At 39.8% G+C, this 13,954-nt stretch overlaps 1 protein-coding gene across 3 annotated transcripts in view; it reads right to left on the reverse strand.

The window, feature by feature from the left end:
* Positions 1-13,954, reverse strand: part of Ccser1 (coiled-coil serine rich protein 1) — a 1,171,018-nt gene that overhangs the window by 616,875 nt on the left and 540,189 nt on the right. For all 3 annotated transcript variants that reach the window (XM_057763688.1, XM_057763695.1, XM_057763698.1), the window contains one exon: positions 13,753-13,836. In XM_057763688.1, coding sequence (XP_057619671.1) covers positions 13,753-13,836 — 84 coding nt within the window. The remainder of the gene's footprint in view (positions 1-13,752; positions 13,837-13,954) is intronic.

Genomic DNA, 13,954 nt, shown 5'->3' on the forward strand with positions numbered 1-13,954 from the left:
TTTGTCAGGAGATCTTTTCTATTTATCCTTCTCAGGGGGACCTATGTTTTTCTTAGGGTACACCTTGATACTTAGCTTCTCTAAGGTTGTGGAATATAGGCTCATTATCCTGTTTTACAGTTAGTATCCATTTATGAGTGAGTACATACTATGTTCATCTATCTGGGTCTGGAATACCTTACTCAGGATGGTGTTTTCTAGTTCCATCCATTTGTGTGAAAATTTCAAGTTGTCATTGTTTTTACTGCTGAGGAGAGGGTGCCTGAACTGGCCTTATACTATAGCCACACTGATGAGTATCTTGCATATCACCATAGAACCTTCATCTGGCGATGGATGGAGATAGAGACAGAAACCCACATTGGAGCACTGGACTGAGCTCCCAAGGTCCAAATGAGGAGCAGAAGGAGGGAGAACATGAGCAAGGAAGTCATGGGTGTGCCCATCCACTGTGACGGTGGGGACGATGTAATGGGAACTCACTAAGGCCAGCTGAACTGGGACTGATGGAGCATGTAATCAAACCGGATTCTCTGAATGTGGCTGACATGGTGGGCTGACTGAGAAGCCTAAGACAATGGCACTGAATTTTGATTCTACTGCATGTACTGGCTTTGTGGGAACCTAGTCTGTTTGGATCCTCAACTTCCTAGACCTGGATGGAGGGGGGAGGTCCTTGGACTTACCACAGGGCAGGGAACCCTGACTGCTCTTTGGACTGGAGAGGGAAAGGGAGGGGGAGTAAAGGGAGGGGCAGGGAAATGGGAGGAGGGGAGGAGGTGAAAAATTGTAATAATAATAATAATAAAAAGAAAAAGGAGAAAGACTAAAATTTTAAAGAGGCAAGAATAAGAATCCCATTTTAAAACAGGTTAATAAAGTTAAATTTATATAAGCACATAAATAGCTCATCCTATCATACTTTATTCTGATCATTCCAAATATATTTATCTACTGTATTTAGGATTGGTTCTAATTCATATTGTATTTGAATATTATTCATTATAGAAACTCTTCCCAGCATTCACAATTCTGATATTATATATGAAGACAGAGAAAGAGAAGAAAGAAGTATCTAAAATCTCAGTATCACAGGTAATTAGGAATATTTAGGAATGATACAGGCTCTGTATTGCCACATTCTTCTCTTCAAGCAAATGTCTGCTCAGAAAGAGAAAGGAAGGTAATTCCTCACTTCCTTTCCTAAAGGGTCCATCTTCTGACCCAAAGTGAAGCTGATAAAACTCAGTTTAGAACTCCAGGCTCCACATGATGCCATTGGTCCTTTTGTTGTATCAGTGTGACTGAAGAAGGGACTCATTTGTGTTTGTGCTTATCAGAAAATATATGATAAAGAGTCTCAAAAGAAGGTTGTATCCGTAATAGTGTTCCCTGCCATCATCCGTTCCTGCAGTGACACTAACTGTTTCTGAGGTGAAAGGCACTGTGGAAAAGGCCAGGATTGAAGTCCATGTGGTAAAGTTGAGGCACTCATCTGTGTTGGAGAAGACGGAAAGCTCAGCACTTTGTTCTCTTCTGGAATTAACTATAGCTACCATACAAGTTGCCCACACTGCTGGGGCCACCAGGGATAGGGTATAGTAGTGCCTTGTATAATCCCAGCATGTGGAATGTCAAGTCAGAAAAAAATCATGAATTCAAATCCAACCGAGGCTGCAAATGTCTGAAAACCCTCGGCTATATAAGAAGACTAAGTCTCAGATACAAACAGACAGACGAGTAATTGTTGATCCCAAGAACACTAATGACCCTAGGAAAAAAAAGTTAAAACAAGGACTTCATGCACAACAGATGACTTGGAAGACAATACAACACAATAGCAGTCAAATAAATAAAAAAACATTTAACTACCTATACCTAAGGGATTAATGTTTCCTCAATGCTTAAAATATGATTTTGAAGTTTGAATAATCATTAGACCATTAATATATGTTATTATTGAAGACCAAACTGGTGGCTAAGTCCAATGATAAAAGAAATACATCAAGAATGAAAACTTAACCTTGCTAGAAAACAAACAGATTAGAAGAACAGATTCAGGAGGCAAACTACGAAAACAAGAGTTCTGGATTTAAAACAACAACAACATATAAAACTTGAAGGAAAAGTTGAATGGGTTGAATACAATTTTTGAATACTGTTCAGCATTTCAAAGAAAAATAATAAAAATACCTAGCTAAATCATGGCAAAAAATATGAATCGATCTACATGGACCATGATCAAACAAATTCCAGAGTCATACATGGCATTGTATGAGTTTGTTCAGGCTTCCATGACAAAATCAACACAATCTGAGTGGCTTATAAACAGGATTTTAGTCATCTGTAGTTCTGAACATTGTGACCCAAGACCACTAGATAGCAGTTGGGCTTTTAAAATTGCACTTCCTGGTTTGTAGATGACTGCCTCCCCTGAGTATGTGCATATGACTTTTGCAGAGAGAGAGGGTGGGGATGGATATGAGATGGCATGGACAAAAAGGAGAGGACAAGAATGCCAGTAGGAAAGAGAGAGAGAGATAGGGAGACAAGATCTTCCTCTTGTAAGTCACCTATCCTCAAGGTCAACATAGAGTACTGCTACATAAGAAGCCTGAATGAATAACAGCTTTTGCCCTTTGGTATGCTCCTGGCAGACCATAATGACTCTGCCATGGGGTGAAACAGCTGGGAGCAGATGCTCCCACTGCCAACCCGTTCCTCTCTGCTATAGCACATAGGGCCGCAGTGTGTAACTCCTTTGCTGCCAATTAGTTGCCCTATGATGTATAAAACCTCAGTAAAAGCTGATATTTTACCATTTAAAGTTCCCTCGGACATCATAAAATAGTGTAAATCATTATTTTTATCTGTCAAAAACCAATAAAAGTAGTAATGCATGAAAATTTCACAGGCGTTAATATCAGACTCCTTGAAATTATTCCTAAGAGAACTAATTGTTTATTGTCTTCCTTTTTACACAGAAAGGAATAAATTGAAAATTTGGATAGAAAACATATTCACATTAGGGATCCAACTATTAAATATGATGCTTTTCTCAAACAGTACAAATGTATAATGTAAAATCAAATGATTATTTTGAATTTTGAAGCGTCTTCATACTTTATAAAGTGTACAGACTCAGGAATCAAGGAGTGTAAAATTATGGTAATACTTCTAAAATCACCGAGATGGAAGAAGAAGATACTTCATGAAATACTAGCAGAATGTGCTGGATGAAATCCTATTTGATAACAATAAATAAGCAGGAGCACAGCCTTGGTGCTCGGGTCTGAACTATGTCCTCCCCCTACTTACACTAATTTCCCTTGAAAGACAGAACACCAGGAGGTGACTGTAATTAGATAACATTATAAGGTGGGGCCCTCAGATGGAATAGCTGGGATTAAAGGCGTGCACCACCACCACCCACCTGGCCACTGACCTTCTTATCCTCCTCCTTGTATATGTTGTGAGAAGTTGGCCATCCATCAACAAGGGACAGTCTTCACTGGCACCCACCAATGCTGGCACTCCAATCTCAAACTCCCAACCAAACAGGACTATGAGAAATTTGTTTTCTAATACTTTCCTTATATGGCACATATAAGGAAAGCCCTATCTCTTTTGCAGGGTTCTAGTTCCCTGGGTATCTGTATACATGCATATGCTTATTTTATACTATTTCACTGATGGACTGAAAATTAGTATGTTACCTCTAAAGCAATTGTACTCAAATGCATCAAGCTTTTAGGTACATCAGACATCTAGTAACACATGGAGACTGCTCCTGATATACACTGGGGAAGAGAAAGATGACGTTGAAACCCAGTCTCACAGAACAACCAGTCACAGTAATGTTACAATGGCACTGTTGAGAAGATTGGGAAGATGGTTGTTAGCAAGATGGCTAGAAAAGAGGATTCACAATTTTTTCTTCTGTACCAACACTCACTGACCGCCAATTAACATCTCACAGCAGGTAAAATTTTCAAGGTGAATGTGACAATTAATGTTTATTATTGATAATATTAAACTGGGAGATGGGTAGGAGATTAGTGAAATGCATTGCTAGGTGTATTTGAAAACAATTCTGAGAAAGATTACATCACAGTGACCCTAATCTAATGAATGATATAATCAATTGATGCATTCAAAATTGGAAAAGAGGCTCATTGGGGCATCCAGGAGTTCCTGTGTAGGTGCCGAGAAGTTTCATCGGGTCGGGTGAGTGTGTGCTATCCTGGGGCGGACTGTCCCGGTAGAGAGCACAAACGCCCCTCCCCCAGCACCTGCTGTAGGGCTTTCTCTCCTACACACCCGCACCCACCCCCACCCCCAAGCCTGCCTTGTCTGCAAGGTCCTTAGCTGTGGAACAGTTTCCTGCCAGTTCACTAAGGCTACCAACCCAGAGCAGTGAGTCCCTGACTAGAGGGCAGGCCTCAAGGTCCCCGCCAGGGAAAGCGGGCCCCTGCTGCTGGGTCTGCAGTCTCTGCTGTGATCTGCTGGACCTGCTCTGCCTGCGCCCTACTTCCCTTAGTCCCTGGCTCATTGGGGCATCCACGAGTTCCTGTGTAGGTGCCGAGAAGTTTCATCTGGACGGGTGAGTGTGTGCTATCCTGGGGCGGACTGTCCCGGTAGAGAGCACAAACGCCCCTCCCCCAGCACCTGCTGTAGGGCTTTCTCTCCTACACATCCGCACCCACCCCCACCCCCAAGCCTGCCTTGTCTGCAAGGTCCTTAGCTGTGGAACAGTTTCCTGCCAGTACACTAAGGCTACCAACCCAGAGCAGTGAGTCCCTGACTAGAGGGCAGGCCTCAAGGTCCCCGCCAGGGAAAGCGGCCCCCCGCTGCTGGGGCTGCAGTCTCTGCTGTGATCTGCTGGACCTGCTCTGCCTGCGCCCTACTTCCCTTAGTCCCTGGCTCATTGGGGCATCCAGGAGTTCCTGTGTAGGTGCCGAGAAGTTTCATCGGGACGGGTGAGTGTGTGCTATCCTGGGGTGGACTGTCCTGGTAGAGAGCACAAACGCCCCTACACTAAGGCTACCCAACCAGAGCAGTGAGTGCCTGCCTAGCGGGCAGGCCTCAGCAACCCCCGAAAGGGAGCACAGGCACCTCCAGCTTGTACTGCAGTGTCGCCTGTGTTCTACTGGACCCCGCCCGACCCCTTGCATCCGGCCTTCTTTACGCGGGTCATTGGAATACCACGCATCCATGTTTTGGTGTTGAGGAGTTCATCTGGAAGGGAACGGTTCCTGCCACTACACTGAGGAGATACACCTAGAGAGTTAGTCACTGCAAAGACTGGTCCAAGACATCAGGCCTCTCCTGGCTCCATTTGAAGGAAAAGATGGGCAGGCGCCAATGCAAGAATTCCCCCAACAACTTGAAAGGCAACGTGACACCACCAGGATCCAGGAATCCCGAAATGAGAAGTCTACACCCTAATTCAGAAGAATTAGAAGAATTCGACCCAAAAGTGAATTTTATGAAAATAATAGAGGACCTTAAACAGGAGGTGAAAAACTGCCACAACCAATTAGAGATTACAAACAAAAAGGTAGAGGAAATGAATAAATATCTCAAAGATACCCAAGAAAACCAAGAGAAACAAGAAAAAGTAATCAAACAGGTAAGGGAAACGGTTCAAGACTTGAAGAATGAAGTGGAAGTAATAAAGAAAACACAAACCGAGGGAAGGATGGAGATGGAAAATTTGGATAAACGAACAGGAACTACAGAGACAAGTACCACCAACAGATTAGAAGAGATAGAAGAAAGAATCTCAGACACTGAAGATACCATAGAGAAAATAAACACTCTCATCAAAGAAAACAGCATAACCAACAAATTCTCATCACAAAACATTCAGGAAATCTGGGACACAATAAAAAGACCAAACCTAAGAATAATAGGGATAGAAGAAGGAGAAGAAGTACAACTCAATGGTCCAGAAAATATATTTAATAAAATTATAGAAGAAAACTTTCCCAACCTTAAGAAAGATGTTCCTTTGAAGGTCCAAGAAGCATACAGAACACCAAAACGACTGGATCAAAAAAAAACATCTCCTCGTCATATAATAATCAAAACACAAAACATACAGAATAAAGAAAGAATATTAAGAGCCGCAAAGGAAAAAGGTCAAGTTACCTATAAAGGTAAACCTATCAGACTTACACCTGATTTCTCTATGGAAACCATGAAAGCCAGAAGGTCCTGGATAGATATACTGCAGAAACTACGAGACCATGGATGCAAGCCCAGACTACTATACCCAGCCAAGCTTTCGTTCACTATAAATGGAGAAAACAAAGTTTTCCAGGATAAAAACAAATTTAAACAATACGTAGCTACAAATCCAGCCCTTCAGAAAGTAATTGAAGGAAAATCACAAACCAAGGAGTCCAACAATGCCCACAATAACTCAGACATCTAATGACCCTTCACCAGCACAACTTGAAGAAGGGAAACACACAAACTCTACTACCAAAGGAAAGAAAGAAAGAAAGGAAAAATGACCGGAGTTAACAACCACTGGTCATTAATATCACTTAACATCAATGGACTCAACTCACCTATAAAGAGGCACAGGCTAAGAGATTGGATACGAAAACAGGATCCAACATTCTGCTGCTTACAAGAAACACACCTCAACCACAAAGACAGATATCTACTCAGAGTAAAGGGCTGGGAAAAGGTTTATCAAGCAAACGGACCTAAGAAACAAGCAGGTGTGGCCATACTAATTTCTAAGAAAGTTGACTTCAAACTAAAATCAATCAAAAGAGATGGAGATGGACATTTTTTACTCATAACAGGAACAATTCACCAGGATGAAATCTCAATCCTGAATATATATGCCCCTAATATAAAAGCACCCACTTATGTAAAAGAAACGTTACTAAAACTCAAAGCAGTCATCAAACCACACACACTAATAGTAGGAGATTTCAACACTCCTCTCTCGCCAATGGACAGGTCAATCAGACAGAAACGTAACAGAGAAATAAGAGGATTAAGGGAGGCAATGAATCAAATGGACTTAACAGACATCTATAGAACATTCCACCCAAATAGGAAAGAATATACCTTCTTCTCTGCAGCTCATGGAACCTTCTCGAAAATAGACCACATACTCGGTAACAAAGCAAACTTACACAGTTACAAAAAAATATCGGTAACCACCTGTGTCTTATCAGATCACCATGGATTAAAGTTAGAATTCAGCAACAATGCTACCCCCAGAAAGCCTATAAACTCATGGAAACTGGACAGTCAACTACTGAACCACACCTGGATCAAGGAAGAAATAAAGAAAGAAATTAAAGTCTTTCTTGAATTCAATGAAAACGAAGACTCAACATACTCAAACCTATGGGACACTATGAAAGCAGTGCTAAGAGGAAAATTCATAGCATTAAGTGCCCACTTAAAGAAAACGGAGAAAGCACACATTGGAGACTTAATAGCCCACCTGAAAGCTTTAGAAAAAAAAGAAGCAGACTCACCTAGGAGAAGTAGAAGACTGGAAATAATCAAATTGAGGGCTGAAATCAACAAAATAGAAACACAGAAAACAATCCAAAGAATCAATGAAACAAAAAGCTGGTTCATGGAGAAAATCAATAAGATTGATAAACCCCTATCCAAACTAATCAAACGGCGGAGAGAGAATACGCAAATTAACAAAATTAGAAACGAAAAGGGAGACATAACCACAGACTCAGAGGAAATTCAGAGAATCATTAGATCTTACTACAAAAACCTGTATGCCACAAAATTGGAAAATGTTATAGAAATGGACACTTTTTTAGATAAGTACCATTTACCAAAGTTAAACCAGGACCAGGTGAACAATCTAAATAGACCTGTTAGTCGCGAAGAATTAGAAGTTGTTATAAAAAACCTCCCCACCAAAAAAAGCCCAGGTCCAGACGGCTTCAATGCAGAATTCTACCAGAACTTCCAAGAAGACCTAATATCTATACTCCTTAATGTATTTCACAATATTGAAACAGAGAAGTCATTGCCAAATTCCTTTTATGAAGCTGAAGTTACTCTGATACCAAAACCACACAAAGACACAACCAAGAAAGAGAACTACAGGCCAATCTCACTCATGAACATCGACGCAAAAATACTCAATAAAATACTGGCAAACCGAATCCAAGAACACATTAGAAAAATTATCCATTATGATCAAGTAGGCTTCATCCCAGAGATGCAGGGCTGGTTCAACATACGAAAATCTATCAATATAATCCATCATATAAATAAACTGAAAGTAAAAAACCATATGATCATTTCATTAGATGCTGAAAAAGCATTTGACAAAATTCAACATCCCTTTATGATAAAGGTCTTAGAGAGATTAGGAATACAAGGGTCGTTCCTGACTATAATAAAAGCTATTTATAGCAAGCCGTCAGCTAACATCAAATTAAATGGAGAGAAACTCAAAGCTATTCCACTAAAATCAGGAACACGACAAGGTTGTCCACTCTCTCCATACCTCTTTAATATAGTGCTTGAAATTCTAGCAATAGCAATAAGACAACATAAGGGGATCAAAGGGATTCAAATCGGAAAGGAAGAAGTTAAACTTTCATTATTTGCAGACGATATGATAGTGTACATAAGCGACCCCAAAAACTCCAGCAAAGAACTCCTTCAGCTGATAAACACCTTTAGTAGCGTTGCAGGATACAAGATCAATTCCAAAAAATCAGTTGCCCTCCTATACACAAAGGATAAGGAAGCAGAGATGGAAATCAGAGAAGCATCACCATTCACGATAGCCACAAATAGCATAAAATATCTTGGGGTAACCCTAACCAAGGAAGTAAAGGATCTATTTGACAAGAACTTTAAGTCAATGAAGAAAGAAATTGAGGAGGATACCAGAAAATGGAAGGATCTCCCTTGCTCTTGGATAGGGAGGATCAACATAGTAAAAATGGCAATTCTACCAAGGGCAATTTATAGATTCAATGCAATCCCCATTAAAATCCCATCAAAATTCTTCACAGATCTTGAGAGGACAATAATCAACTTTATATGGAGAAACAAAAAACCCAGGATAGCCAAAACAATCTTATATAATAAAGGATTGTCTGGAGGCATTACCATCCCTGACCTCAAACTCTATTACAGAGCCTCAGTATTGAAAACAGCTTGGTATTGGCATAAAAACAGAGAAGTCGATCAATGGAACCGAGTAGAAGACCCTGATTTTAACCCACAAACTTATGAACACCTAATTTTTGATAAAGGAGCTAAAAGTATTCAATGGAAAAAAGAGAGCATCTTCAACAAATGGTGCTGGCAGAACTGGTTGTCAACGTGTAGAAGAATGAAAATAGATCCATATCTATCACCATACACAAAACTCAAGTCCAAATGGATTAAAGACCTCAATATTAGTCTGAACACACTGAACCTGATAGAAGAAAAAGTTGGAAGTACTCTACAACATATGGGTACAGGAGATCACTTCCTACGTTTATCCCCAGCAGCACAGACATTAAGGACAACATTGAATAAATGGGACCTCCTGAAACTGAGTAGCTTCTGTAAAGCAAAGGACACTGTCACTAAGACAAAAAGGCAACCCACTGACTGGGAGAAGATCTTCACCAACCCTGCAACAGACAAAGGTCTGATCACCAAAATATATAAAGAACTCAAGAAACTAAACTTTAAAATGCTAATGAACCCAATAAAAAAATGGGGCACTGATCTGAACAGAGAATTCTCAACAGAAGAAATTCTAATGGCCAAAAGACACTTAAGGTCATGCTCAACCTCCTTAGCGATAAGGGAAATGCAAATTAAAACAACTTTGAGATACCATCTTACACCTGTCAGAATGGCTAAAATCAAAAACACCAATGATAGCCTTTGCTGGCGAGGTTGTGGAGAAAGAGGCACACTCATTCATTGCTGGTGGGAATGCAAACTTGTGCAACCACTCTGGAAATCAGTGTGGCGATTTCTCAGGAAATTTGGGATCAACCTACCCCAAGATCCAGTAATACCACTATTGGGAATATACCCAAGAGATGCCCCATCAAATGATAAAAGTATCTGTTCAACTATGTTCATAGCAGCATTGTTTGTAATAGCCAAAACCTGGAAACAACCTAGATGCCCTTCAATGGAGGAATGGATGAAGAAAGTGTGGAATATATACATATTAGAGTACTACTCAGCAGTAAAAAACAATGACTTCTCGAATTTTGCGTGCAAATGGATGGAAATAGAAAACACTATCCTGAGTGAGGTATCCCAGACCCAAAAAGAGGAACATGGGATGTACTCACTCATAATCGGTTTCTAGCCATAAATAAAAGACATTAAGCATATAATTTGTGATCCTATAGAAGTTAAATAAGAAAGTGAACCCAAAGAAAATCATATAGTCATCCGCATGGAGAGGGGGAAGTAGACAAGATTGCAGGGCAAAAACTGGGAACTTGCGGGTGAGGTGGCATGGGGCAAAGGGGAAATGGGATGAGAAACATGAGAAGGGGAGGATGGGAGGAGCTCGGGGGATTGGGATGGTTGGGATATAGGAAGGGAGGATACGGGAGCAGCGAAGTGTATATCCTATCTAAGGGAGCCATCTTAGGGTTGGCAAGAGACTTGACTCTAGAGGGGTTCACAGGTGTCCAGGGAGATGTCCCCAGCTGATACCTTGGGCAACTGAGGAGAGGGAACCTGAAATGACCCTGTCCTATACTGATGAATGTCTTACCTATCACCTTAGAACCTTCATCTGGCGATGGATCGAGGTAGAGACAGAGACTCAATTTGGAGCAACGGTCTGAGCTCTTAAGGTCCAAATGAGGAGCAGAAGGAGGGAGAACATGAGCAAAAAATCAGGACCACGAGGGATGCACCCACCCACTGTGACAGTGGAACTGATTTTATTGGGAGCCCACCAAGGCCAGCTGGTCTGGGACTGAATAAGCATGGGTTGATTCCGGACTCTCTGAGCATGGCGGACAATGAAGGCAGATGAGAAGCCAAGGACAATGGCACTAGGTTTCGATCCTAATACATGAACCGGCTTTGTGGGAGCTTAGCCTGTTTAGACGCTCACCTTCCTGGAAGTAGATAGAAGACCTTCGTCTTCCCGCAGGGCAGAGAATTTGGACTGCTCTTCAGTATCAAGAGGGAGGGGGGATGGTGTGGGGGGAGGAGAAGAGGAGTGGGGATAGGGGGAGGGAAGTGGGGGGAGGGGGCAATATTTGGGAGGAGGGGAGGGAAATGGGAAACGGGGAGCAGGTGGAAATTTTAATTAAAAAAGAATAAAAATAAAAAAAAAAAATTGGAAAAGAGTATTTGAGGTAGTGGAAATGTGGGTTGTGGGCTGATGTGGAGGAACAGAGCCCCTGGAAGAGTAATGCTGAAGGCTGTATTGTTCCTTCATCCATGATGTTTTGCCCTACTATAGGCTTAAAGCAATTAAACAAATTGACCATGGAGTGAAAACACAGAAACCATGAACCTAAATCTTTCCTTCTTTACCTTTTTTCCTTTCATACATTTTTTACAGAAACGAAAAGTCTGAATGGCAGTGCTCAGCTAAATAAACATAGTGGTTTCTGTTCTTAGGAAACTAAAGCCTGAGAACTGCATGAGTTCAAGGTCAGCAAGGATATATAGTAAGTTCTAAGCCATGGTGGGATACAGGGTGAAACCATGTCTCAAACGAACAAATACAAACTGTAAACAAAAACGGTTGCTTACTCTCAACATCAGGACCACACTGGTCCCTATTTTCTAGAGATTGCAGCAGTTTGTAGAGTCCTCTGCCCTTGTGTACTCATGCATTCTTTAGATCTAGTTTTGTTTGTCTTTTATCATTTCTTTATTCTCAAATCATCACACCTTCTTCCAAATTTAAAGTCCTCTTTATCAAATCAAACTTCCCTGCAAAAGTAATTTCTTTCTTTCGTTAAAACGTTCGAATGTGCAGCACAGACACTGAAATGGTATCTTGATTATTACTTTGGAAAATTCCAAAGCTAACATGCCAATTTGGATATCTTAAGTTTAAAGAAAAGAAAATTTAAAAAACTCACAAGTATGTCATTTTAGGGTGTCAGTAAATTCAAGCCTCTTTTGGAGCGAAGGGAGCTGAATTATTATAATTATAGCTATAGCATTGGCTCTGGAAGCAATGATTTTCTTTCTCATTTCACTCAAGAAAGAAAGGTGTGTTTCTTGTTCATTCTATGTTTTAAATTTGATCAAACTTATGGCGAGAAGAAAAATGGTTATTTTTTCTGAGTTAATTATTGAAAATAAACACTCCCTGGTAAAGTGAATGAACAGATATTCTGTTACTTAAGATTGATTATTCCATTTGGCAATAGGTATCTACACTTGATATTTGTTAAATGCAAAGATAGTTTTCTATTGCATATAAAAAAAATCCTGGTTACAGTATAGACCCAGAACAATAGCTTTCAAACTGGGTCAGAGCCCCAACAGGGGTTGCATATCAGATACTTGCATCATGATTCAGAACATTAGCAACATGTAGTCATGAATTAGCAACAAAATAATTTTATGATTGAGGAATCACCACAACATGAAGAACAGCATTAAAGGGTTACAACATTAGGAACTTTAAGAACTATTGACCTACACAATGTTTTCATTATGTAGTAATATTGTCTGTATTATTAATATGCTGTTGATCTTCATATAATGGGATATTTCTTACAGTGCAGGAAATGGTCCTCTTTTTTATATAGTAGTAGGTTAGAGGTTTTTGAAGCCATACTAACAGGCTTGTTACTGTTAAATTCTAGTCTAAAAATGGGTCAAGGTTCAGTAAAAACACTGACAGCTGTTTAGACTCCATAAATTATACTATGAATTTGACATCATACTAGCATGACAGTAGTCCTCAAAGGTTTGTCTGTAAACTCTTATGTGGCTGAACTGTACTTTATAATTATGTAATATACCAACAATCAACTGTTAAATCTTTTTATAGTGTTTTTAACTAGGATTCACTTTCTAACATTAACAAAGTGTCAGGGTGCTCTACTGTGTTAAATCTATTTTGATGGTATCTTAAGAACTCTTGATGATTAGTATTCTCCTTTTAATTCTTATTCTTTAATTCTTTGATTTTATTTCTCTTTATAGTACTGATAATCATTTTAAACTGCTGTTCATAATGTATATAAATTGAAACATCCTGAAAAAGAACAGTTCTACAGAGCAAGTGTGCTATTATGTTCTAAATATGCAGTTCCCATTTCCATCATTAACCTCACTCACATTTTGTGAGAGCTGCACATGAACTGGAAATTCTACCAAGCTTTGAGAAACAGCTCCATTTGATGATCATGAAAATAAAATTAAAATCTGTTTTGTTTACAAAAGTAATCAATGTCTTCCTTCATACTGTAAAGTTTCTCTCTAGGCATTTCAGTAGGGAAAGAAATCACAAAGAATACAATATGTAACATGGCCTTAGTCTTTCTGACTACAGACACAACTAAAAGATTACACCATTTCTAATCGTATGCAAATTGCTGTGCATCTAAAACACAGTTTCTTTCTGTCATCAAAGGACTACAGTTTTCATCACTAAAGATCGAAAAAATTTATGGTCATATTTAAATTATTTGTCAAACTTATAAATAATAATAGCAATGTCAGTAGATTTAAGGTTTATACCACACAACCCTGAAAAGTAACCAACTGTGTCAACCAATCACTTACCAGCTCTGCTTGAAGTTGAGAAATTAGCTCATCCCTGTCTTTCAGTTGCAGCTTCAGCATTGAACATTCGTCTTTCATTATATCCTACAAAAGACAAAGCAGGGTAAGCTTAGCCCTCTCGTTTTCACTTTGCTCTTGACAAAAAAAAAAAAAAAAGCCTTCTTAATTCATGGAAATAATTGTGTGTGACTAATAAAGTCAG

Source organism: Chionomys nivalis, chromosome 1 (assembly GCF_950005125.1).
Source record: "Chionomys nivalis chromosome 1, mChiNiv1.1, whole genome shotgun sequence".
In the NCBI taxonomy this organism is placed as follows: Eukaryota; Metazoa; Chordata; class Mammalia; order Rodentia; family Cricetidae; genus Chionomys; species Chionomys nivalis.